The sequence below is a fragment of the Columba livia genome, chromosome 24 (assembly GCF_036013475.1).
Source record: "Columba livia isolate bColLiv1 breed racing homer chromosome 24, bColLiv1.pat.W.v2, whole genome shotgun sequence".
NCBI classification, from domain to species: domain Eukaryota; kingdom Metazoa; phylum Chordata; class Aves; order Columbiformes; family Columbidae; genus Columba; species Columba livia.
The window spans coordinates 1017199-1041368 of NC_088625.1; the positions used below are offsets into that span (position 1 = coordinate 1017199).

Sequence of the window (24170 nt, forward strand, 5' to 3'; positions counted from 1 at the left end):
GCACAGACCTGGGCTGCTGGCCGCCTCTGACAGCGTGCAGGGTGCTGCAGCAGCCTCCTTGAGCCCTGCGCCAGCCGGGGCAGCCCTGCCCACTCTATGGCCTGTGTTCTCCCACTGTTGCATACAGACATTATTTATTCTATTTAATTTGTAAATACACAAAGGATGTGGTGTTATTTATTTGGTCCATTCATCCACACTGCTCTTCTAAGGTCAAGCTACGCTTTTCCACTTTTGGAAACAGACGTTCCCCTACAGGAAAGGGCAACATGCCTTTGCCTCATGCCGGGGAGAATGTTCCCACATCACAGCTGGAGACAAAGGAGAACAGAGCTTCAGTCGCACCTGAGGACCTGGGAGCACACACCGGAGGAGCAGGGAGGGGTCCTGGGCAGCTGGTGGTGGTTTCACAGGTCTGCACTGGGACACAGTGTGTCCCACAGGGCAGCAGCTGGGGGGGACACACCAGGGAAGGACCAGGAGCGAGCAGGTTGGAACTGGGGGGTGGGAGGACGTTTTCTGTCAGAATGGAAACGACTTACTGTGGACTACATTTGACTGCTGCCAAGTCACCAGAGAGTCTTTCCAAAAGTCACCAAGTTTCTAAGAACCTCCACAGTGGGATTGTCCCATTAAAACTGTCAGTGGAAATCCAGCTCGGGGAGTACATTTTTTTTCAAGTGAAAACATGAATCACTGCAGTCAGGAGAAGGGTTGTTGATGCATTACCACGTTTCCTTCCGTTACGTCTGACGTCGCACTGGAGACGTGCTCCCCGCATCACACGGAAGGTTTGGCCACGGTGGGTGCTCTGTTGCAGCGGCACCGCTGGTGCCAGCCACATTCCTATCGCCAGGCTTCCTCCTGCCCTTCTGCGTCTACCATCTCTTCTGCTTCTGGCTGTTTTAGGGGACGGGGGTTTTCTTTCTTTTTTTAAACTTCATCTGAAAAACAGTCATCAAAACGAAGCGGAACTATTTATGGGTTTTTTTTCATCTAAATTCTCCTGACGTCAAGCCCTGTGCCTGGATCCCCCGCAGTGGCGGGTGCTGCCGGTTCCTTCTCGCCGTGAAAGGCTCCAGCCGGTGGTGTCCAGGGCCAGCACCGGGGCCCAGACAGGCGCCGTTCCCCCCCATCCCACAAACAGCCAGGGCTCTCCTTTCAACAAAACCCCCGGGAGTTTGCCAGAAAGCTACAGACCATGTGGTTTGGCTTCGATAACGAGAGCATGGACGGTCCCTATGACTCCCTGGAAGTCCCAGATGTTGACATTTTCCTGAATTAAGTCACAGTGTAAGGCACGGAGGACGCTCGCTCTGACTCCCCCTGCAAGCCGCCCTCCTCCCGCTCCTCCTTACACCGTGGCACCCCCAGCGGGGGCTGTGCCTGTGCAAACACCTTGCAAACGGCTTTGCTGCCCCCAGCAGCGGCAGGGACCCGCTCCACGGGCTGCAGCAACTGTGCCAGGGCTGCTCTTGTGCTGCCACAGTCGGTTGCTCTGCCGAGGTTGAAGGTGGCGGGCACAAGAAAGCCACGAGAAAGCCAACAGGGTTTTTCTGAGGTGTTTGCTTGCACTGTCAGCGCAGAGAACAATTTCCACATCAGTCCAGATACTTGGCCAAGGAGGGAAGTTTGAAGCAGTCTCATTTCCTTATGGCATTTTTGCTATTGCACAAAACCAGCCATCCCATGCTCTGGCTCATTGCCACGCTTTTTAGCTGGTTCCCTGCATGCCCTGTTCCCCAACAGCCTGCCCAAGGTCTCCTGGACATGCAGCTGGCTGGTCCCCAGGGCTGGGCTGTCGCTGAGCCATGGGGACACATGGGAAAGGCAGCTTTTCCCTCCGGGGTCTGTGCTTGAGGAAGGCTGAGATAAGGCAGCTGCGTCTTCCTCTGTCTCAAGCGAGGGGGTGGCAGCCAGTCCCAGGCACCTGTGGGAGAACAAACCGAGAAGCTCTTTTAAAAAAACAGAAACTGCACTGTTCCAATTTCAATAGAAATCCAGCCTATTCAGGGGCTGTTTTTTAAAGAAGCGAGAGCAGAGGAATTCCCCCATGGCTGGTTTTGGTTGCTGTTTCTGTGGCTGCCGAAGGCAGGTGTGAGGCAGCGCGGGATGTGATGTGGGGAGCACACGGGCTCAGCCCCAGCCCTGAGCTCCTTCACCCCCTACCACGTACGCAGTCCCCAGACAAGGGCAGCGGGGCACAGGGAAGGAAATACAAACCAAAACCTGCATGGGGGGAAATAAAACCCAAGCCCAGGGAAAGCCCCTGATGACCCACAGATGTGGGGATGACTTCTGCAGGAAAGACCTTAGGACTATCCCAGGGAAAGCTGCGATGGCCAGGGGCTACAAGGAGGTACGAAGGCTCTGGGACACAGCACGTGCTCCAGGCACCACGAGGTCCCCGCCTGCACTGCTGGGGGGACACACAGGGCCAGGGACCCGCTTCCCCATCCCAGGCAGGGAGGAGTGGGGTGATGTCCTACCTGCACACCAGCCCGGCTCCCGCCTCATGGCCCGTGGTCCTGGAAAGGCACGTAGCCCTTGGCCCCGCTCAGCGAGCCGCTGATGCTGAACGGCGGCACCAGCTCCACCGCCACCGAGCCCAGCCCACTGCAGGGATGGCAGGGGTGTCAGCAAGCTGCCTGCCCTCCCCAGCCCCAACACCCTTGGGATGGATGTCCCCAGAGAGCCCAGGGCATCTGCAAACAGCAGAGCCCCGTGGTTTGGGGCTGCTCAGGGTTGCGACACCTTGGCACCATGCAAAGAGAGCACCCAGCCTGCCCCAGGTCCCCGCAGCTTCACTCACCGGTTGTGGTAGAGGTTGAAGACAAAGTTGGGCCCTAGGGGGGCAGGAAAATGGGTGTCAGAGCTGTGTGGAGCCATGAACTCGCCTTCACTTTGCCTCGGGTCTGTGCCGTGGTGTGGGGGTGTGCAGGACAGCCAGACAGACCAGGACATCACTGCATCCCCCTCCCCAGCACCTGCACGCCGCCGGCTTGTTCCAGAGCCACCCCCGGACCAGAAAACGTCAGACATGCTCCCCACATCCCTGCTTGCTTTATTTTTTATTTTTTCCAGCCCCGCCTGCCCTGCTGCCACGGTCCCCCGCTCCGCCTGTACTCACGGCGCCAGCACTGGCCCCTGCGGTACCACCGGACGATGGTGTAGCTGAGAAGCACCAGGATCAGCAAGGCCAGCCCGACACCCAAGACAAGCCCGAGCCCTTTGATGGGCTCTTGCCCTGTAAAGCAGAGGGAAAAGAGGTTCTGCAGACAAACACCTCTGGGAGGCTGGGGGTTCTGATGATCCCCTGGTAGGGACAGCACTGCTGTGGCGCTGGGGACACATCCCTGTGCTGTCCCTATGGCATGGAGGGACTGTGCGCCACAAGGCTGTTGGGCATTGTGGAACAGTGGTTTTTGCTACCCCTAAAGCCCCGTGCTGGAGACTTTCCATCTTGGTTGCACAGCTATCACCTGTGCTCTCAGCAGGGTTTAGCCATGCAATTTAGCTATAGTTTCATCAACAAAAGTGCAGGCAGGGCAGGGAGGTGGCAGAGCAGGGCTGAGGAGATGCTTGCTGTCACCTCCTGCAGCTGGAGTGTCCTGGATCTGTGGTGCCTCCTGCCAGCCATGCCCCGGCAGCACTGGCTGAGCTGGGAAGAGCCAGGAGAGCAGCAAGGTGCCACACCTGTGGCACTGGAGCTGTCCCAGTGCTCCGTGGCCCTGCAGTGCCATACCCTGGTTTGTCCCGCAGCTGCACAGACCCATTTCTGGACAGGCAGTTCCCTCTAGAGGATGCATCTGTCAGGGCGAGCAGCCTCCTGCTGCCAGCACCGGGCTGCGATGGGCAAACGATGGGGCCACGCAGGACTTCTGCAGCACCCCTGGGCCCCCTCCAAATCCCCTGTCCACACCACAGGGTCCAGCAAAGCCCAGCGCCAGCCAGTGCTCCTGGCATTGTCATCACCAGGCTGCTAATAACACCTCTCTCCAGCCACTACTGGCTCCTGGCCACCCAAACCGCTGCAGAAACGTCACCCCAGACCCTTCTCTACTGTCTCCAGTGTGAGCCCATCTCTTGGGCAGCACAGCATCTTGCACACCCACCTGCACCCCAGCATCTCCACAGCCCCGCAGGGCCACCCTGACCAGCAAGGTACCCAATCACTCCCAGTGCGGCCCATTAGCAAAACGCAGGAGGGGTGATGGTGGGCACAGCTCTGGGGGCTGCTGTGCCCAGGAGGGGGCAGCAGGGTCTGGCCACTGCCCCAGCACACGGTCAGCCCTGCATCTCTGCCTTGCCCACATATAGAGTTTGGGCAGGTGCCTGGCACAGAGACTGGGTGCTGTGCCTTGCAGCATCAGGAGGGAGGAGGCAGCGGAAAAGGATGACCTAACAGCAGCTAAATTTAGACAGATGCCGGTGGAGTGAGAACATTTCCCCTGTGGTCACAGTGTTTACATAGTGAGCAAAGTCCCAGGTCATCCGGCAGCCCACAGCACTTGCTCTACCTGATGGGATCCGGCAAACGCCTGGGGAGCCACAGAGCATCACACCACCAGCTCCCAAACCGCAGGGCAGCTGAGCAGGACCAGCCTTCTGCTGGCCCTCACAGCAGGGCTCGAGGGATCCGCAGACAGCCAACACACCCTGCTTCTGCTCAGCCGGGGGTGAGCTGGGCACCGTGGGACCCCAGCCCCCGGCACAGGCTGGCGTGGGTGAGGTCAGGGAGGCAGCTGCAGGAGTGACTCACGCAGCAGGAGCATGGCGCAATAGCTTCCCTGGATGAGCCAGCTGCCGAAACTGCCCTGACCCCACGCCTACCGCTGGTGGGAGGATGACGGCTTTGTGCCCAGCCCTGCCCCATGTGGGAGGTGCTCCCTGCCCCAGCACCCAGGGAGCAGACGTCCTCGTGTCCCAGAGAGATGCCTCCGAGCAGCACCAGCAGCCAAGCCCCAGCTCCACAGAGAGCACGGGGAGGTGAAGGTCACCAAGACACTATCGGTGCCATAAAGCATCCCCACCTCTGCTCCATAAGGGGAGAAAAAGGCTGCCTACTCACCTGTCCCATGGTCCATGTCCCAGTGCCAGCGTCGTGCCGCAGGAGGTGCTGACGGCGAGCCCAGGCTGGGAGCTCCTGCAGCAGCCCCCGGTGTGTGCTGGGGTCTGGCACGTCCTGCCTGTCCCCTCCTCTCCCTGTGACACAGCCGCCTCACCGCCCCTGCCGCAGCAAGCCCGGGCACCACTCCTCGCCCACTGGTTCAACTGGTTTTCAGGGGAGAAAGCAGAGGAGATCCAGCAGACGCCACCCCTCACGCGACGGACATCGCCTGCACCCCGGACCTGGACGGCTGCTCCCAGCCCGGCCTCCTCACCCGCAGCCTTGGCAGAGGCTGAACTGGTAGCACTGGGAGCCCAAGGGGCAGGGAGTGTCCAGCCCTGGCCAGGTGCCCAAGTGGCTGTGTCCTCCCACTGCCACCTCCTGGCAAAGAGAAGCACCCAGAAATGGGACAAGGTCCCACAGAGAGCCCGAGCTTGGGCATTTGGGGTTGCTCACAAAGGTTATGGACCTGTGCAAGGCAAGGGCACGACCCCAGGGTGACATGGTATCACCCACACACTGGCCCCAGTCACCGACACCTCCTGCTATGACATACTTACAGCTGTATTTGATCACTCAGAGTCTGGAGTCTCCAGGTTAGGGGACGATCACTGCCTGCTTGCAGAAAGAGAGGAAAACCATCTCCTGTGCCTGCAGGTAGAAGGTAGCAAACCAGGATAACCATGAGCAGCCTGGAAACTGGGCATCCGAGGGCAAAACCCCTCCCTCCCGTGAAACCTCCTCTTTGTGTGTGCACAGGCACAACGTCTGCCTATGCCAAAGTGAGCAGCTGGGGCAGGAGCCAAGCAGCTGGGCAGCCCTCCCTGGGAGGCAGCACCTTGGCACTGAGACCCAGGGGCAACGCGGGGACCCGTGGGGACGCTGGTCAGGATGCAGAGGGACTGACGCACACTGGATGATGCACACTGCAGACCCCAGGCTCTGGCAGCAGCTGCCTCAGACAGAGAGGTCGGGGCTGCTCCTCGCCGGGCACTGGAGAGGCAAGGGACAGGGTGAGTGTCCATGTGGCTCCGGGAGGCCAGGCCCTGCCTGGCCTCTGCCTGACCCCAGACGGAGCCAGGGTGCCTGGAAGCCTGTGTCACGCCAGGGAAGGGTGGTGATGCAGCCGCACTCCAGGAAGCAAAGCCCCGAAGGTGCCCGGAGCTGTGACATAACAGCTACAAACCCCAGCTGCTTCCTCAAAGCCTTCCCCTAACCTTGGAGCAGGAAGAGCTGCTCCCCACCACCTCCCACCCTGCAGATGCTCCTGGCTGCTCTCCCTTCCACAGCAGTGGGGCCTGGCTGTGGGGCTGGCACTGGGATGCTTTGGGAAGGCAGCCCACACCTTGAGGGGGTCCCTGTGGCACAGGCTCACACCATGGTCCCAGCCTTGCAGACCCAGCCTCAGCACTGAGAAAGGAGGAGGTTTCTCCCAGGGGACACATAAGGGAGTCTGGGGGGGCCACGCTCAGACCTCTGGCAGCAACAGTTCCATACAACCTGCCCAGGACACCAGCTGCTCCCACACAGCCCCACACCTACCAGCACTGTGCATGTTCCCAGCCTGCATAGCAGCCCCACAGGTACCTGCCATGGGCACCCACTCATTTTCCATTAACCTCACCCCGGCACTGCCAGGAGCACCTGCCAGCTGTGACCTGGGGCTGCACGGGGACACACAGACCGAGTGACCTGAGACACAGCAGCATGCAATGGCCTGGTAACCTCATGCGTAAACTCTTCCGCTTTCCTCCTCCACCTGCTAAAGCTTCCACTTAAAAACAACCTGGTGCAACACGGAAGAGCCGGACAAAGAGTGGAATGGCTGTGGTTCCCCTTATCATCAGGAGAGAGGCAGGAAAAATCCTGCTCTGTCAGTCAGTTCACTCCTGATAAGCTAATTTGTGACAGCAGCTCTGCAGGTGAGTCACCCTCCAGTGGCAGATGCTCAGGAGATTATGGAAGGTGATGGTGCTGCTGATAGACCGGTGTTATATTACAATACAAATCATCATTCCTGTTTCACAACTCCTGTTGTAGGTTTTAAGGAGTGCTTGGGCGGTCCTGCCCCAGTGCTAGTGCAGAGCGGGCAGAGCAGCGCAGGCACAGGGGAGGTGGGAACATCGCCAGCCCGGGACTCCCAGGGCACCAGGTCACCCACAGCCTCCCCGTGTCCCAAACAGGAGGATATTTGCCAGGTTTCTGCAGGCTCAAGACCACATCAGAGCTCGATGAACATGGTGAGTTACTGACAGCTTTGCCCACCGCTCTGCCCCCTCCCCGCACCTCAGCCTGATCCGCGCACCCCGGGAGCAGGCAGGCGCACCCCGCGCACCCGCGGCTGGCTCAGGGCTGCCAGCAGCCGTTTACCGGCAATGGGGCAGCCCAGGCTCAAAAGAGCTGATTTCCCTGCCCCTATCCCCCCTCAGCACCCAGGCAGGGAATGATTGTATCCGTCTCCCTCAACACCCCATCATGGCTGTTGGATACGGTGCTTGGCTGTCCCCACGAGCCCTCGCTGCCGCATTTCTCTGTGGCTTGCCTTGGCCCTCTCCCAGACCAGGACGCAGACAAGTGAGGCAGCGTGTCTCGCAAGTCTGCTCGCCAAGGGGAACATGCCCTCGTAGAACATCTTAACACCCCTGAGAAGGGGCTGGTTCTCAGGCAGTGCCTGGGCAAGAGCCTGGCGTCCCTGCTTCCACTGCGGAACTGCCTGTCCATCTGCTCAGCACAAGGGACACGCTCGGCTTCCTGCAGCGCCTTTTGCAAGCAAAGCCATGGCCACCAAACCCCAGCCTGGCATGCAGTCCCTCCCTAGGAGAAAGAGGCTTCCTCAACAGGGGCAGCCACACATGGCCCAGCTCACCAGGCGCCATAAAACCCTCCACCAGCACCGCGCTGAGACATCATCCCCTCCAGAGTGGGGAACTCACCCCCGGTATGGTGGCAATGGCTCCACTCACCCGTGGGTTAAATCCCCTGCAGCCAAGGAGTTAGCCACAGATCCAAGCACCCTGCACCCTTTGAAGCTGGGGTCTGCACAGTATCTAGGAAGTTCTGCACTTCCTGCCATTCAGAGCAGCTGGCACAGCTATGGAGTGCACCACAGCAGCTTCCAGCCCCACGCTGCGCAGGGCAAACAGCACGAGTCTGGATGCATACGCTTGCTCCGATGGTGTGGGTGCAGAAGTTCATTGGGAGTCCATGGCTTGCGGGCTGGCATTTGCACAGCTGGAGTGCAGACCAGCCATGATGGCATTAACGTGCTTTGAGAGAATACATCAATGGAGCTCAATTAGTTACGGTAGCCTTGAGTTCTCCTGGAAATCATGTGCTTGCACTCCATGCAGGAGGTGGCACAGCTCTTGCCTTGCTTTGAGTTTAACCAGTGCAGCTCCTGCTTGCTGTGTGGTTTTGAGAGCAAGCGGGCAATAACGGAGAGGCAGCTCCCGGGGCCACTCCAAGCTCTGAATCTGTTTGAAACTGAGGACTTTTGTGGACTGAGGAAAACGCAATACCTTCGCAATGTGGGAAGGTGACCAGCACCACAGCATCATCCCTCACACCTGCATCTGCACTATCTGCTGTCAGAAAGGAGCCCAACACCTGGCAATGTGATGGGCACAAGTACATGCCTGAGCCCTGGACGTGCCCCACAGCCCCAGGACCGTTCCCACAGGGAACCGTTAGGATCCCATTATCTGGATCATGCCTGGCCCAAGCCCATGGTGACACAAGAGGTCAGCATGAGGAAGGACTGGCTGTGCGTGCCCTCGGCTGGCTGTGCTGGAGGATGCAGGTGGTGTTCGGGAGCAAGCTGGGCCGGCACTACAAAACCCCCAGGGCTACTGCAGGCACTGGGCACTGCAGATGGGCAGCTTGGGAACGGCAGCTGAGATGGGAGGTCCAGGAGATGCTCCCCATCCTGCCCTCCTGCTCCCTGCAGGTCCCTGGCTCCCTGCCCATAGCAGCCAGGCTCCATGCCCCCTGGCAGCTCTGCAGGGCCCTCCCAGGAGGCAAAAAGCCCCAAGGGGCTATGCAGAGCCCAGCCAGGGGCTGGCTGCTCACCACAACTTGCCCATGCTGGGCAGCAGTGCCAGACGAGCCCGGCTGTTCAGAAAAGAGCCTCTGGCATTTCCTCAAAAGAGCCAGACGGCTGCATGCTGGGGCACAGCCACATCACCACAGCATCCATCCCTCCCTGCACAGGTCACCTCTTGTTGCCACGCTGGGGAGCAGCCCGAGCCACACAGCTGGGCTGGGCAGGCAACGTTTCCTGGCTGGGCAAGAGGCAACGGCTGAGCTAGCAGAGCATTAAATCCAAACCTTCTTTGTGTATTTACCCACAAAGAATTACTTGGCATTTGACTGTAAAAGCCTGCTGGTAGAGCCTTTGTGCATGGCTAAACATGCCCAAACACGGTGACCCGCACAGGGAGGGCTGCGCCACTCCCTCCCGCCAGCCTGGGGCTGGAGCACAGCCCCTTTGCAGCCTTACCGCATCACTGCCCTCACAGCACACTGATCTTAAAACCCCAACCCCGAGGTCGCACAGGGGCCTCTGCTCTCGTTTGGGAAGCGTTCTGAACTGTACTCCTGGATCTGCGGGTTTATTGCAGTGTTTCTAATCTTGCCAACCTCTGTTCAAGCTGGATACGGGTCGTGCAGAAAAGCTCAAGTCTTACCTGTGTCAGTAGAGTTCAGAAGCAGCAGCAAAGGAAAAAAGCTTGCTGGGGGCTGGAAGGACATTCAAATTCAAGGGACACCCCAGCGTGCCGCTTCCCACAGGCTCGGCAGGGCAGGAGCTTCTGAACCACGACCCGACGGGAAGCAGCCCTCAACAGCGTGGCACAAGCATGGCTGCAAAACAGGGCAAAAGAAGCGTACAGTGTCCACCTGAAATTCCCCCAAAGGGGTTCTGATCTTTGCCCAGCATCAATCTGCACACCAAGGACAAGGGGGGCTCCTGCAAAAACATCTGGCTGGTGCAGCCCCCAGGACCCTTCCCACTGCAGATGGGCATCTCTCATACGAGAAGCTACTGAAGGAAAATAAACTTGAAGCTATCAAGAGGGATCAGCGCCTTATTCATCACTTGCCCCAGCGCTGACTGCTAGCAGGGCTGTGTTTACCGCGTGTCCTAGCAGCGGCACAGCCCTCCCTCCTGCCTTGAGAGCACTTGTTCCCATGGGCCAGGCTGCTTTCTCCAGCGGCTCTGCCAGTCTGTTGGGAGGATTTGGGCAGTACCACTCAGTTTCTGACCCTGCGCTGGGCCAGATGAAGGATGTAAGCCCCATTGTGACATGTCTGGGTGCCACAGCCCTGCAGGCATATGTATTTTGACTCAGGGTTTCTTGGCACATCAGAAAGCACTTCTTTTATAAAGCCTGTGACTTTAAGCCTCTGGCGCATTAATGACGGTAACTCTATAATCAATAGGCACTTACTGGAACTGTAGAGGTGGTGTCCATGGGAAAATAACAGCCAAGCGTTGTCACGCCAGAACCCCTGCTGCTACCTCCTTCCCAGCATCTCTAAAGCAACCTCAGATGCAGACTGGGGCAGTTTCCCTGAAAATGCTTCTGGCAGGACTCAAGCCAAAACCACAACAGCCTCTGTACCTGCCCAGGCTGAGACAACACTCTGCTTTTTCAGGGCTGCCCTCCCCAGGGTGGAGGATCATTCTAGCTGTGTGCTTGGTGTGGGAATCACCACGGGGCCAGCCATCCACTCTGCTATAGACCCTTCCCACCTGATTTTTGGCTGCAGTTTCAGCTCAGTAACTGTTTTTCCCCTCTGGTTTGCAGGATTTAGCCTCCGAGCGGCTGAATGGCGGAGGTAATGCCCGTGGGAGCTGAGGGTGCGAGTGCTGCCAGGCTGGACCCGGCAATGCAGCGCCACGCTCCTCTGTGTTGCAGGTCCCAGCACAAGACAAAAAGCCCCCACGAGGCGAGAATCCTTCAAGCGGATCGGCATCCCCGTCCTGGCAGCGGTCCTCAGCCTCACCTGCCTGGTTTCAATAGGGTTCCTGGGTACGGCTCCTCTTCTCCCCTCCCCTTTTGCACAGCCATGGCTCAGCAAACACAGCTCTGGAGCCAGGGCTCAGCTGGGACTGCTCTGCCACCTTCTTGCTGAACCCCAAGCCCTGAGGCCGCCCAGCAGTGGGAGCTCAGTGCTGAGCCCCCATTTCCGTCCAGTCAAGGTGTACCTGGAGTACCACTACTTCTTCTGCAAACAGCCCCTGAAACTGGTGCCACTGCAGCAGGTGTGCGATGGGAACGTGGACTGTCTGCAGGGCGAGGACGAGGCCAACTGTCCCCAGTGGGTCCGTGAAGGGCCACCAGCTGGGGGTGAGTCCATGACACCCCCTTAGAACCCCAGAGGGGCTGGGCTGCTGCAGCAAGCCTGCCAAACTCACCCGTGACACAGCTGACTTGGTGTCTGTCTCCAGCCCGTGTTTCCAAAGACAGATCCATCCTGCAGGTGCTTAACAGAAACACCGGAGTCTGGTTCTGCGTCTGCCATGACCACTTCAACCAGGCACTGGCGAAAGCAGCCTGCGAGGAAATGGGCTACAGGAGGTACACAGCTCCTTTCTCTGCACCTCTCTCACCTACTTTATCTATCCCTCTCCCATAAAAGCTCTTTTTGAGTGGGGCTCTGTTTTCTTACAAAACAGCAATGTTTCCAGTCCACCCACACTGTGCAGAGGGCTCAGTGAGTCCCTCAGAACTGGCTGCTCTCTGTGCTATGAGCTCTGTCCCCAGCTCATGGACACCCCGGTCTGCAGGTCCCCACAGCCACACTGCGCTCAGCTCAGCAGAGCAGCCCCTCCTGCAGCACATGCAGAGCCCAGCCCGACTCTCACCATCAATGGAACTCACCTGGGGAGGCACACGGCTTCCCATACCCCCTTTTAAAGCCCCAGGAGGTGGCTGGGGGTGTGGATGCTGCTCAGCTGTGGGCAGGGCTGAGTCCTTGCAGCTGTGATGAAGCTCTGTGTCACCCACCTGTGTGCTGTCATGAGCTAGTGGCAAATCTGGAGTGCTGTCTTTAACTAAAGCTGGTTAAAGCCAAGATTTGGGGAAACAGTGTGCTAGCCCTGCATGTTTGTTATCAGCCCTGGATTAAGGGAGAGTTTGGGTTATGTTTGGGGTACACCAGGGAGAAGATGGGTTCTGGTGTTTGAGGCCATCTAGGAGCATAGCCTGAGCCCAAGATGGGCCAAGATGGGCCAAAAAGTCAGGGAGCACAGGCCCCAAATGTCACAGCAGCAGGGACACCCCTGAGGTCCCCTGGGAGCGACCTGCCCACATGTCCCCGAGGAGCAGGGAGTTGTCTGCCTTCCTGCAATGTGCTCCTCTCCCTGCTCTGGTGGCCAGTCCTCCCATCCCGCCCCAGGTCCTCTTTTGGCATTCCTGTGTCCCTGTCCCAAGGAACCCCCTTTTTCTGTGGGCTCTTTCTCTGGCTCACTGGCTCATTGGCACAGGGTTCGCGTTCCCTTCCTAAGCTCCTGCTTCCACCCTGTCTCACCAGCCCTTTGTTGGGGCCACAGACAAACATTTAGGACCTACCTGTCAGGCTTCAGTCCTGACGTTCTGGAACTGGGTTATACCACCTTTGGCTCAGCCTGAGCCCAAACTGCCGAGTTTGCAGCTCCCGGAGGTGCTGAGGCACCAGTGCCTGTTCTCTCCCAGCGGCTGTGCCTCGCTGGGAGTGTGCGGGATGGCCGTTCTTGCTGACCCATGTCCCCGTGTCTTTCAGCACTCCCACGTTCCGGGAGGTGGAGGTGGGCGCAGGGCAGCCCCTGCCTCCCCGCGAGGTCGTGCTGAGCAACGGCAGCCTCCAGGTGCCCGAGCCGGGCAGGTGAGTGCTGGGGCTGTGCAGCGGCGGCCCCGTGGCCCTTGCACGAGCGTCTCCTCCACCAAACCCATCCCTTTTCCTCCCTCTTGCAGGAAATGCCTCTCTGGACGGGTTGTTTCGCTCTTTTGCTCCAGTAAGTATCAGGAGGCTGTGTGCACCTTGCGGCACGCATGGCTTCGTGCTGCTCCGGGTCCCTGTTCCTGGCACAGCCCCATGTGCTGCATTGCAGCCGCGAGAGCTCGGCTCAGGCTCAGGCTCAGGCTCAGGCTCAGGCTCAGGCTCAGGCCCTGCCCCCTCTCCCGGTTCCTGCACTGCATGAGAAAAGTTAGATTTAATTACTGCTAACGTTTTTGCTAAGCCAATGTAAACCTCCAAAAAATTAAGCACCTAAGAGAGGCTTAGCTGGCTGCCTGGATGGGTTTACTTTTGTTGATGAATCACCCTAATTAACCTAATCCGCCTGGTGGACTGGAGAAGGAAAGGAATAGACCTGGGGCTGATGTGCAAACAGAGAACAAAAGGGGGTGTGCCAAGTGTCCCACGAAGGGGTGACATGTCACGGGGAGGGGGGTGAGGCACCTGGGCCATGCTCCTCCCCCTGGGAGGTGTGGGAGCCTTCGTCCCTGCTCACCCTGAGGATGGAGGAGGGCAGAGCGGGTGCTCTTTCTCTCCCCATCGCTGCAGCTAACGCGTGTCTTTGTCGCTGCTCCGCCGCCTGGCAGAGGACTGCGGGGAGAGCGTCCGGGCCCCGCGCGTGCTGGGCGGGAGCCCGGCCGCCATCGAGGCTTGGCCGTGGCAGGTCAGCCTGCAGTACAGGAAGGAGCACATCTGCGGGGGCAGCATCATCGGCCCCAGCTGGGTCCTCACGGCAGCACACTGCTTCAAGTGAGTCGGCAATCTCCCCCCGCTGCACCCACGTGCTCCTTAAACTCTGGGTTTAAGGCACGCTTTGCCTAAATGTGTAATGCACACACCTGCACAGGGCTTTGTGCCCCTGTGTCCGATGCAGCTGAGTGATGCTGAGCAGGGCAGCATGCTGGCAGGGCTTTGCTGCCTGTCCCCGCCGCAGGGGCACAGGGGAGGAAGAGCAGAGCAGTAACAAACGTGTCCATGCACAGGAACAGCCCCATCATTCAGAGCTGGAGGGTGAAGGCCGGCTCTGACCTCCTCTCGGGCACCACCACCCTCGCTGTGGAGAAGGTCTTCCTGGCTGAGGCGACATCCACTTCGGCCAAGGTCAATGACATCGCCCTGGTGAAGCTGCGGTCTCCCGTGCATGTCACAGGTGAGACGTGGCACGTGCCTCCTTGAAGCAAGATCTCACGAAGGCAAAGCTCCACATGCAAGCAGTGCCCTACCCAGGGTGCAGCAGGGAGCGGGTGCCCGGACAGTGGTGTGGCACCCGCGAGCCTCCCCAGACACCTCCACCTCCGCTTTCCCTTGCAGACAGAAGCAAGCCCATCTGTCTTCCCTATTTTGATGAGGAGCTGGTACCTGGCACATCCCTGTGGGTGACAGGCTGGGGCTACACGCAGGAGCACGGTGAGCGGGGCAGCTCGGGGACAAGTGCTGTGCCTGAGGTGGGGGCTTTTGGGGTTCCTGCTTGCCCAGCCTTCTGGGGGCTCCTCTGAGCAACCATGTTTTGCACAGGGAAACTGTCGGAGATCCTGCAGCAGGCGGAGGTGAAGCTCATAGACAGGGAGAGCTGCAACCTGTCCGCCTACCACGGGGAAGTCACCGAGAAGATGCTGTGTGCCGGCCTGCCCCAAGGCGGGGTGGACACCTGCCAGGTGGGGGGGCCTGATGCGGAAAGAGGGAGTGGGTTGGGCTGCACCTATGGATGAAATAGTCCCTTTCAGGGAAGAGATCTCCCCCTGGGAAATGGCTGCAAGCTGCACCTGTGAGCACCGGCACTCACCGTGCTGCGGGCTGGGGGGCTCCGAGCCCCCCTCAGACAGTTTGTCCTTGGCAGGGGGACAGCGGCGGGCCCCTGCTCTACTCGGGCGGGCACTGGCAGGTGGTGGGCATCGTCAGCTGGGGCCAGGGCTGTGGGGACCCCAGCACGCCCGGCGTCTACACCAGCGTCCGTGCCTACCTCAACTGGATCTACGCCGTCCGGAGGGTCAGTGCCGTCCTGCTGACACCGCTGCAGCAACACGCAGGTTTTGGGGGGCAGTGGGGGTGGTTCAGGGCCCCCTCATCGGCTCTGCACAGAGGGGAACGGCCCCGCCGGGGTGCAGCATCGCTGCAGGGTGGGCTGCGGGGATGGGCCCCTTGGGCTCCGCACAGGAGCTGAGCCAGCTCCCTAAGCTTTCAGCTGCCATTCAAAGCTTGTGATTTCTTCTCTCCTCCTCTCTCCTTCCAGTCGGAGCTCTGAGACCTGTTGGGACAGGTCCATCTCCCCGAGCCTCCCTCCCGTCCCTATGCGCTTGGCTGTCCCGGCTCTGGCAGCAGCTGGGAAACGGATCTCAAGCCATGGAAGGCGAGCGGTGCCTCCCGAACCGTGGCTGGCAGGCTGTGATTTAGTGTGCCAGAGAACAGCCAAGGAGGCAAAGTGCAGCTCGGAGCGACGGCCACCGATAGTGTGAAGGAATCTGACCAGCTCAAGCTCCCTTCCGGAGAGAGATTAATTTATTGCCCTGTGCCGACCCTGCTGCGGCAGGAAGGCTCCTGTGGGGCTAAGCTGCTTTTTACTCACTACTGTTATACAGAGAGAAACTATGTTTGTGCTGTAGAGTATCCCCATTAAAAGAAAGTATATGTATATGTTTTTTCATGCAGCCTCTGAGGGCTTTTTGTCTCTTGCTTGCAGGGGTATGTTTCGCAATACCCTGTGCGGTGCCAGAGCGGCTTTCCCAGCACAAGGCAGGCTCTATTTGCTGGCTCCCGTGAACAAGCTGTTCCTGCGCACACAGAAGAAAGCGCTGCATGGACCTCGGCCACCCGGCCAGACAAGCTGGTCAGAATGGGCTGCTTCCCGGCTCCAGCCACCCACAGCCCCTGGGCTGGAGAGGGCAATGCACACCCGTGGGTGCTGGCAAGCAGCGCCCAGCCCTGGCCCCGGGGTGTCCGGGAGGGAGCGGCAGGACACAGCAGAGCCGGGACAAGCAGCTGCAGAGAACAGACGCAGCCCACGCTCGGCGCACAAGCGAAACGCTGCTGCTCCTTCTCGCAATGCAGCATGCACACCCACACCGCTTCATGGCTAAACAGCCGCCCACAGCAACCCAAACTAGAGCAAGTTTCTCTAGTAAACATAAACTTTATTTCATTCAGGGCAAAGCTAACTAAACCTCTACAGTGCAAAAATGTGCTGTCAGTCATCACACAGCATGTCGCACACACCCTGTGTTTGTTCGCAGGTATCTCCTACATGTAATTGTATATGCTTATACACATATGTGTCTGTCGCAGCACGTGCCTCCGTCAGGGGTTTCTCCCCACGTGCCCCAGAAAGCCTCTGCAGACCCCCAGGGCCCCCGTGACAGCAGGGACCCCAGTGCTGGCACAAGCTCCCCCAGGGCCCCCATGCTGCGTACAGCACCCACACACATATGCATATAGAGTTACATTCCAAAAACTGGGTAAGTTGACTTTTTCCATCAAGCCAGAGGAGTAATCCATGCATAGTACAGCATTGCATATCCTGTGGTAAGTGGAACCGTGTCCAGATACAGTCTAAAAAAGGCCAACAGGTTAGGACAGCTAAAAATAGTTATTTAAAAAACTCCCTTCCTCCCCATTCTGTCCTCTCCCACCGGAGGTCTCGTCCAAGGGTGGGCTGGGGGTCTCTTGGGGCAACCGGGAGGTCTCATGCCTTCCTGCCCAGGCTCTCACATGTGACAACGGTACGTTAGCAGCACTTTGGTTTACAGAGTGCCTTTTGCCCAGCATCTTGGGGCATTTCACAAAGTGATGCGGGGAGCCTCACACCTCCTGTGAGGTAGCTCAGATTTACTGTCCCTGTTTCACAGATGGGGAAACGGAAACGCAGAGGAATCAACTGATTTGCCTGAGGGTCCCACAGATCCTCAGACGAGTGACCAGGGTCCCAGGGACCTGGCTCCCACTTGTCCACCTAACCAGCAGCCAAGGAACCCTGCCTGGGGCCAGATGCCGGTACCTGTCACTTGTCTCCTGCTCCAAACACAGGGTCCTGATCCATTGGGTGCCCTGAGCCCTGCAAGGTGCCCTCTGTGCCACCAGCCCCAAAGCAGGCAGGTGGCACCCAAGCTCTCCCACAACAGTCTCCAGGGAAGGCAGCACCCAACCTTTCCTTGTTTGCCTTGCCCATCACATCCTCACCCACATTTCATCTGGCACCTCTGTCAGGGTGCAAGCCTCTGCAGCCAGGGAACTCAGGGCTCAGCTCTGATTCCTGATTTTGAGTGAGGACAGACACCCACAGATAAAGGAGAAATGGGGAACAAATCAAATTATAAAGGACATTGTTAAGCTCAGTTGTAGGATCAGCTCATTCCCCTCATGTCCTGCTACAGCCCTTGGGAAAGGGGGCTGGTGTGCCCAAGTCGCCACTGCGGGTACCCTTTGCAAAGACCCTCTGGTTTTCTGTGGCCCCGAGAAACCTGAAGCACTTTGCAGATGTTAGCCAAGGAAGCCTCACAACAACCCGTGTGAGGTAGAGCAGTATTATTAGCCCCGTTTTACAGATGGGGAAACTGAGGCATGGAGCAGCAGAGTGACTTGCCCAAGGTCACCTGCGGGCCGGTGGCTGGCCCAGGAGCAGGGCGGCACAGCCCATCCCTGCTCCCCTCGCCAGGGCTGCACCGCGCTCCCGCCCCGCATCGCGGATGGAGTGCCAGTTTTCCTTGGAAGGGAAAACGTGATCAGCCGTGTTTCCCCACCAGTGTCTACTATAAAAACTATCCATGTAACGAGTCAAGCCTTGGCGAGTCAGCATCAAAAGCATCGCTGCTCTGCGTGCCGAGCTTTAAAAGAGGGGAGGAGGAGTAAGAGCAGCAGCAGATACCCAGGGGAGCAGTGGCCCCGGCGCACGGCTAGCTCTGGCTGCTGGTCCCCCAGCCCTGCACGGGAGCAACCGAGGCACCGCAGGGCCAGCCCACCCACGGGAGCATGGCGAGCTGATGACAAGAGATGGCAGCCCTGACAGCAACAGGCCTTTCGCTGCTTTGGCTCTCAAGTGTGCTTAACAGGAGAGCTGAAGCTGAGCCCCATCACAACAGCTGTGCTTCCTCCCTCCCATCCCAGACCCACGAGCAACGCAGCAAAGGCGGGAGCCTCTATCTCTACAGTGAGTTTCGTGCATCCTTGCTCTGCTCCAGAAATCTGCGTGCGGCAGGCAGCTCCTGCCCACCCCAGCTCCGCATCACCAAATCAGACAAGACCCCCCAGCTCCTCGCAGCCTCTACCCCGGCACACCAGGACCCTGCACCCCCGGAGCGCAGCGCAGGCAGCACAGCACCCGTCTGGCTGCAGAGCAGGGTACAGCCAGCACCCGGCCCCTTCCTTGCCCGCCCAGCACCTTCTTGCCTTCGCTCGGAATGGAGCAGGCAGCTCCCTCTGTCCCAGCGGCGTCCCGGTACGAGTCCACAAGAAGCTCCCAGTCCCCACGGCAGTCGAAGTCTTTTCTGAGAAGCAGCGCAGGTTGCAGGCACGTGTGTAATAGAAACATGTCTCAAGCGTTGGCAGTTTGGAAAGAAAGGAAAAGGGAAAGGCTTGTGCCCCTGCCCACCCTCCCCGCTGCCGGGCGGGCTGGGGCTCGAGGTGCCGCTGCTTCATGCCTTTGGTGGTGCTTTTTGTTCCGCTTTGGAGCCGGCCAAGCCATTCTCGGTGTTGTCGTTCCCCGACGAGCTCACCAGACACTCCTTCCTGTGGGAGAGCACACAGCCAGCTGACAGCCCCCGGCCCCCCTCGCCATCACCCCGTGCAGCCCTGCCCCACGGCAGCACCCACCCAAGGGTGCCAGGACCGACATCTGCACTCACTTCCCATCCTGGGTCTTCTTGATGATGAACAGGACAACCCTCTTGATGAGCATGAAGAGGATGAGGAGGCCGATGAGCCCCCCCACCACGCCCACGATGATGAGCGTCAGAGTGTTGTCTGTCTCCACCACTGCAGGAGAGAAGGTGCTGAGGGGCCTCAGGAGGGGAGCCGGAGCTCCCAGCTGCACGTCTCCCCTGAAAAGCGGTGGCCCCCTTCCCCACAGCACAGAGGGGCACGAGGCCAAGCCTTGCCCTTCAGGGATGCCAACGACCTCCAGGAAGCCAGGACACCCCGTGCAGCACCACAACCCTGAGCCAAGGTGAGTCAGCCCCAGCTTGCCTCTCCACCACCCCAGAGCCACTCATTGGACCCCTGGCCAGCACTTACTCTTCTGGACCACCGTAAGGAAGATGGTGGCGTTGTGCTGCGCGTTCTTCTCCTTGGGGTTCTTGACGTGGCAGGTGTATTTCCCAGCATCGCTGAACTCCACATTCTTCAGGACGATAGAGATGTTGTTTTCCTTCCCGGTGGTCGAGCCAACAAACTCCACGCGTGGGTTGCGTCCCACGAGGAAGGGCTCCGAGGCTTTGCTCTTTATCTTGCCGTGGTAAATCTGCAGAGGCAGGAACGCAGGATGCGGTCTCAAGTTCTCCCACTCTGCACACACAGATACGCATGGCCAAATGTCCCGGCACCCCCATTAAAGCAGGAATAGCCATGGTGGGGACCTGACGCACAGCCCCCCAGGGAAGGAACCGATCGATCGGACTTGCCCTGCAGCAATGTCACAGACCACACAGAAGATGGGAGAAGCCCAGAGCAGAGACAGCCCCTTTGCTCTATGACCACACAGAGCCGGTCAGCCTGTGAGGACAGATCTGCTCTGAACCAGCCGTCCTGCTACGGACTCAAAGAGCAGAATATTCCCAGCAGAAAGCAAACCTTTAGTTTTTCAGAGCAAGTGCAGGAGGAGAAAATTAACTATATGTCACCTGCACCTGCACAGCCAGTTTATGAAAATAAACGAGCCTGTGGGCAGCAGAAAGCCCAGAGCAGCTTTGTGCCAAAAGCACAGAGGTGCCAGCATATTTGAGCCACCCTGTTTGCACAGCCCCGTCCCCCCAGGGCTGGAGACAGTCGGACGGAGGGCATCCTGCAAGAGGAGAAAGAGAACTCCACGAGAACTGCAATGCTGGTCTCCACTGCGAAGGCCCTGCCAGAAAGACTGAGGGAAAGCCTAGAGAGGCACCCACCATCTCTGTCGAGTTGAAATACCACGTGAAGATCAGGTCCTGAAAACCTGTGCAGGTGGTGAAGCTGCAGGGCAGCAGGACATCGGAGTTATTCAGAGCCGTCACAGTGTTGGTCTTCCCCACTGTCACCTCCAAGGCGAAGGTGATGGCGAAGGCATGCAAACCTGGCAGGGAGAGAGGAGGAGAGAGTGAGGACATGGTGCTGGTATGGACGCGCACCCTCGCAGCAGATGGAGCAGGGAGAGCTTGTCACCCCTTGTCCCCTTTGGCATGGCAGGAACAAACGTGCCTGTCCTGAGCCCAGGACAGCTCAGCAGAGCCAGGGGACCTGCTCCTGGAGGAGGGCAGGGGCTGGCTGGCACCCACAGACACAGCACTGATTCAAAGGGGACCATAATATCACCACGAATAAAGTATGCAAATGAAAGCCCTGATTTGCATGTTATCCATAAAGCCTTCAGCTAAATCTTAAAGGGAGGAAAAAAAAGCCCAAAGCGAAGCACAGAGCTCTGTTCTTCAAGCAGCGAGTTGCAGCACTAATTAGCATGGCTGTCCTGGCCGCCTGCCACTCTGTGCGTCCCCCAGCCCGGCCAAGGGCTCTCGCAGCAGAGCGCTTCTCCTCCTGCTGGAGCTGGCAGATGACCTTCAAACTGCAGAACGCAGCTCTCCCGCTCCTCTCCTCCCCGCTAGCAGGGAGAAACGCATCGAGGAGCGGGTACGAGCCTGGCTGCAAGAGCCGAGGGCATGCCCGAAAGCGCCCCGCATCCCACGCCAGGGACCAGCACTGCACTCCTGTGCACCGCGCTGGGCCAGCGGCGCCCATGCAGACCTTTTGGGGGCACGGGGACGCTTTGCTCTGGGCCAGGGGCACGGTTCCATCCCCATGCCACCAGAGCCCTGTCCCGCTTGTGTGATGTGGTACGGCCAAGATGCAACACAACCCAGCATTGAAATCACCCTTCCCAGAACTCAGCCACCAAAGAGACACAGACATCCCTACAAAGCTTTCGCTGGACACTCTGACAACCAGAACAAGGGGACACAGCTCTTTTCACAGCTACAAGCTGGTCCCAGCTCCACTGACACCTTCGATTGGATACACTGCTTCAGCTTCAGTTTTACACCTCTCTGCAGCCGCTTCAGGCGCTGATTTATTCTCCCACACGTGCCTGTGCTAACAGCTCCTCAGGCACGCCGCAGCCCAAGCCAAGCCCAAGAGCCCTGCATCCTGGGCTGCGGGCCCTGCTGCAGTGCTGCATTGCAAGCACTGCAGGGAAGGAGTTACTTAACTTCACAAAGAAGCACTTTTCATTTTGCCTGAGAGGCTTCAGCTAACGTCAGGGAGTGGTTTCCACCATATGGAAGCCTCCTGCAGTTGTCAGGCTCAAAGACCAGCCCTGGGGATGCTACAGAAGGGGCTGTGGAATCCCTGGGGAATCACGCTGCTACCTGGCTCCGCAGGAATGCCTGAGCAGGCAGGGTGCTGCAAGGGGACAGCTACTTACAGGAAAGACGATTCCTTGCAGCTTCTAACACTTTTAATCCTGTCTGCCACTGTTACAGAGCCATGAATGTAATCTGAATTGAATGTGTGGGGCAAATGGAGCATGACCTTGTTCCTATCACGCTGTGGTCTCAGGAATACAGAAGAGATCTGTTACCACTAAATAAAGCACAGAGGAAAACACTTTGGGAGGCTGGGAGATCACTGACTGAACCTTCCACACCAGCTGCCACCATTACTTTTCCGTATGCCCAAAGCTGCTGCACTTTGCACCAGCAGAGCCCAAGCTCTGCCCCCGCACATCCCCTGGGACAAGCCCCGCTGCTGAGGGGTCCCAGAGCCACTGAGAGATGTGCTGGCTGTGCAACCCGGGACCCAACCCCAGCAGCAATAGCCCCCCAACCCAGCCCAGGGCCCAGAGCAAGGCTTCACCCCCACAGGCTGCTGCCAGCCCTGTGCTTCACCTGCAGCCCGTCTGGAACCTGGTCAGGGAACCGCTGCCCTAAGGGACATGGCAGACAGGGTTCCCCTGAAAGGCCGTGGGATGCCTCCACCACCTGCGAGAAAGCTGCTCCATCAAAACTTTCATTGCCCATAAAAATCAATGCGACCTCTTGGCACAGACAGCAAGCCACGACTGGCATGCTGGCCAGGATCCTCGCTGCTGAGGTTAGAAGGGAAGAGCTCCCAGGCCTGCCTGAGCCCAGGTACAACGTCCTCAGGGACAGGACGCCCGGTCCTCGCCCTTCCTGCAGGCACTGATGGAAGACGCTGTGCTGTGGCTCCCTGGTGTAGTCAGGAGCCCACTGCCACTCCCTGGAGAGCATCCCCAAAACATGCAGACACAGAGGGACCTGCCCAGCAGCTCTGCCCTTCCCACATCCCCCTTGAGGCTCCCAGCCCACCCAAGTGACTCGTGGAACAAGGTTCCCACCTCCACGCCCTGGACCCCAGACCCCCAAGTTCCCTGGTCCCCAGCATCTCTGAGCCTCTCCTACCACCCACTGCCAGCTACAGGCTGAAAGCAGCTTGCACTGCATCTGACGAGGCACTTTCAACCAGGGACCAGCATCCAAATACCTCCTGCCGGGAGTCAGCTACTTACATGTATTTTCGTGTTTCCAGCTCACTTAAAACAAACTGAAGAACAGTGCCCTCTAAAACACCACTCAAGGTAGTTTCCCAGCAGCAAATGCTGCAAAGGCAGCCCTGGGTTTCAGGCTCCCTGTGCCCATCAACTCAAGGATAACCTACACAAGCAGAAGTGCAGCTGGTGCGTGAGGGCTGATGCAGGTGGCTTGGAAGGAGCCCCAGGGGCTGCAGTGGGGAGGGGATGGCTGCAAACTCCTTCCTCCACCCTGCAGCTGGGACACCTCGGGCATCCCGGACACAGGTCTGGGCATCACGCTGCACGCGTTGGCCCTGCAGTATGGGTTCATCCCCATGCCAGGGAGAAGCGCATGCAAATGGTTGTTTTACAAAATGAACTGTAAAAAGAATGACCTGTCGGCAGGCGTGCTGGTGGCTGCGTTGAAGCAGTGCATTGCTTCCCTACGGCTATCTCCCCAGTTCATGTTAGCAGGAAGGTAGCAGCGGTCCCCGCTCGCAGAGCAGCAGAGCGGAGCAGGGCAAAGCGGGATGCAGCCGCAGTGCTCACAGAAGAAAGCTCTGGCGATGTTAGTGACTGATGCAGGCAGGGCAGGGGGCTGCAGCCAGGACTTCGGAGTCCGCTCTCGGACGCGGCTGCGAAGTCACCTTGGACAAGTCCCTTATCCTCAGTGCTTCGAACTCTCCGTCTGCAGAGCAGAGATCATTGCATTAGCGCCTGTGGACGGGAAATCCATCTGAGCAGCAGCGTCCGATTCCTTGCGGTGCAGGCGGGCCAGATGCGAAGCAGGCGAGCGCGAAGGGAGGGCGACATAGCGAGGGGCACCCCGCTTCGGGAAGACGAGGGGGCTGCTGGAAGCCGCGGGCAGCCCGCGGTGCCAACCCCCATCGGGCTGCCGGAGCTGCCGCGGGTCCCCAGGGCAGGATCCCTGCCGGAGAGCCGGGTCGCCGGCGGTGCCCGCTCGGCTCCGGGGGCCGGCCGGTGGGAGGGGCGGCAGGAGGTCCCCGCATCCCCGGTGCCCCCCGCGCCCCTTACCCAGGAGCGCTGCAAGCAGGCGCGGCGCGGCGGCGGGCGAGCGCGGGGCCATGGTGCGGAGCCGGGCGGCGCGGTCCATGCCGGCCGCTCCGTGCTGCCCGCTCCGTGCTCCCCGCTCCCTCCTGCCCGCAGCGCCGGGCTCTGGCCGCCCCCGCGGAGGGCGAGCGGCGCCGGGCGGGGCCGCGCCGGGCGGGGCCGCGCTGCGTCCTCCTCCGCGCCCCCCCGCGCATCCCCCGCCCACCCGCGGGGGGCTCGGTCCGGGCACACCCCGGCTTGTTCCGCCCGCCCTGGGGCTCTTGCCCTCGCACCCCCCGCCCCCGGGAGATGCTC

The 24170-nt window shown here is 59.4% G+C and overlaps 3 protein-coding genes across 14 annotated transcripts; 1 reads left to right on the forward strand and 2 right to left on the reverse strand.

Annotated features, from left to right (window-relative positions):
• Positions 1 to 117: 117 nt before the first annotated feature.
• On the reverse strand, positions 118 to 13231 carry SMIM35 (small integral membrane protein 35). 7 transcript variants are annotated; one of them, XM_065040219.1, is made up of 8 exons: positions 11529 to 11661; positions 9796 to 9970; positions 5671 to 5761; positions 5072 to 5274; positions 3131 to 3247; positions 2813 to 2846; positions 2490 to 2616; positions 118 to 1930 (listed from the first exon to the last, which is right to left on the reverse strand). In XM_065040219.1, the coding sequence occupies exons 4-7, from the start codon at positions 5085 to 5087 to the stop codon at positions 2514 to 2516; spliced, it is 270 nt and encodes an 89-aa protein (XP_064896291.1). In that variant the 5' UTR covers positions 5088 to 5274; positions 5671 to 5761; positions 9796 to 9970; positions 11529 to 11661; the 3' UTR covers positions 118 to 1930; positions 2490 to 2513. The 7 variants fall into 7 exon arrangements, with proteins under 7 accessions (XP_064896291.1, XP_064896287.1, XP_064896284.1 ...); XM_065040215.1 differs by lacking the exons at positions 2490 to 2616; positions 11529 to 11661 and adding an exon at positions 12685 to 13231; XM_065040212.1 differs by lacking the exon at positions 2490 to 2616.
• Positions 7134 to 15739, forward strand: TMPRSS4 (transmembrane serine protease 4). 5 transcript variants are annotated; one of them, XM_065040184.1, is made up of 13 exons: positions 7159 to 7350; positions 10918 to 10948; positions 11029 to 11142; positions 11308 to 11460; positions 11562 to 11691; positions 12875 to 12976; positions 13066 to 13106; positions 13696 to 13858; positions 14092 to 14258; positions 14420 to 14515; positions 14624 to 14763; positions 14946 to 15135; positions 15339 to 15739. In XM_065040184.1, the coding sequence occupies exons 1-13, from the start codon at positions 7342 to 7344 to the stop codon at positions 15497 to 15499; spliced, it is 1497 nt and encodes a 498-aa protein (XP_064896256.1). In that variant the 5' UTR covers positions 7159 to 7341; the 3' UTR covers positions 15500 to 15739. The 5 variants fall into 5 exon arrangements, with proteins under 5 accessions (XP_064896258.1, XP_064896259.1, XP_064896256.1 ...); XM_021285209.2 differs by having other exon boundaries at positions 7162 to 7350; positions 14946 to 15095; XM_065040186.1 differs by lacking the exon at positions 10918 to 10948 and having other exon boundaries at positions 7134 to 7350; positions 11594 to 11691.
• Positions 15740 to 16215: 476 nt separating this feature from the next.
• On the reverse strand, positions 16216 to 24085 carry SCN4B (sodium voltage-gated channel beta subunit 4). 2 transcript variants are annotated; one of them, XM_065040198.1, is made up of 6 exons: positions 23841 to 24085; positions 23453 to 23493; positions 20194 to 20357; positions 19328 to 19553; positions 18940 to 19069; positions 16216 to 18823 (listed from the first exon to the last, which is right to left on the reverse strand). In XM_065040198.1, the coding sequence occupies exons 1-6, from the start codon at positions 24068 to 24070 to the stop codon at positions 18730 to 18732; spliced, it is 885 nt and encodes a 294-aa protein (XP_064896270.1). In that variant the 5' UTR covers positions 24071 to 24085; the 3' UTR covers positions 16216 to 18729. The 2 variants fall into 2 exon arrangements, with proteins under 2 accessions (XP_064896270.1, XP_064896271.1); XM_065040199.1 differs by lacking the exon at positions 23453 to 23493 and having other exon boundaries at positions 23841 to 23990.
• Between the last annotated feature and the right edge of the window lie 85 nt (positions 24086 to 24170).

Bases quoted from the DNA above. Each gene is read 5' to 3' on its own strand.
- SMIM35 (XM_065040215.1), bottom strand. The intron at 2,847-3,130 runs GTGAGTACAGGC...CTGCCCCCCTAG, and splicing joins CAGGGGCCAGTGCTGGCGCC to GGCCCAACTTTGTCTTCAAC. The intron at 1,931-2,812 runs GTGAGTGAAGCT...GTTCTCCCACAG, and splicing joins TTCAACCTCTACCACAACCG to GTGCCTGGGACTGGCTGCCA.
- TMPRSS4 (XM_065040184.1), top strand. The intron at 11,461-11,561 runs GTGAGTCCATGA...GTCTGTCTCCAG, and splicing joins TGAAGGGCCACCAGCTGGGG to CCCGTGTTTCCAAAGACAGA. The intron at 14,259-14,419 runs GTGAGACGTGGC...TTTCCCTTGCAG, and splicing joins GTCTCCCGTGCATGTCACAG to ACAGAAGCAAGCCCATCTGT.
- SCN4B (XM_065040198.1), bottom strand. From the start codon at position 24,070: ATGCGCGGGGGGGCGCGGAGGAGGACGCAGCGCGGCCCCGCCCGGCGC. The intron at 19,070-19,327 runs GTAAGTGCTGGC...TCTCTCCTGCAG, and splicing joins CCTTACGGTGGTCCAGAAGA to TGGTGGAGACAGACAACACT. The intron at 18,824-18,939 runs GTGAGTGCAGAT...GCTCTCCCACAG, and splicing joins AAGAAGACCCAGGATGGGAA to GAAGGAGTGTCTGGTGAGCT.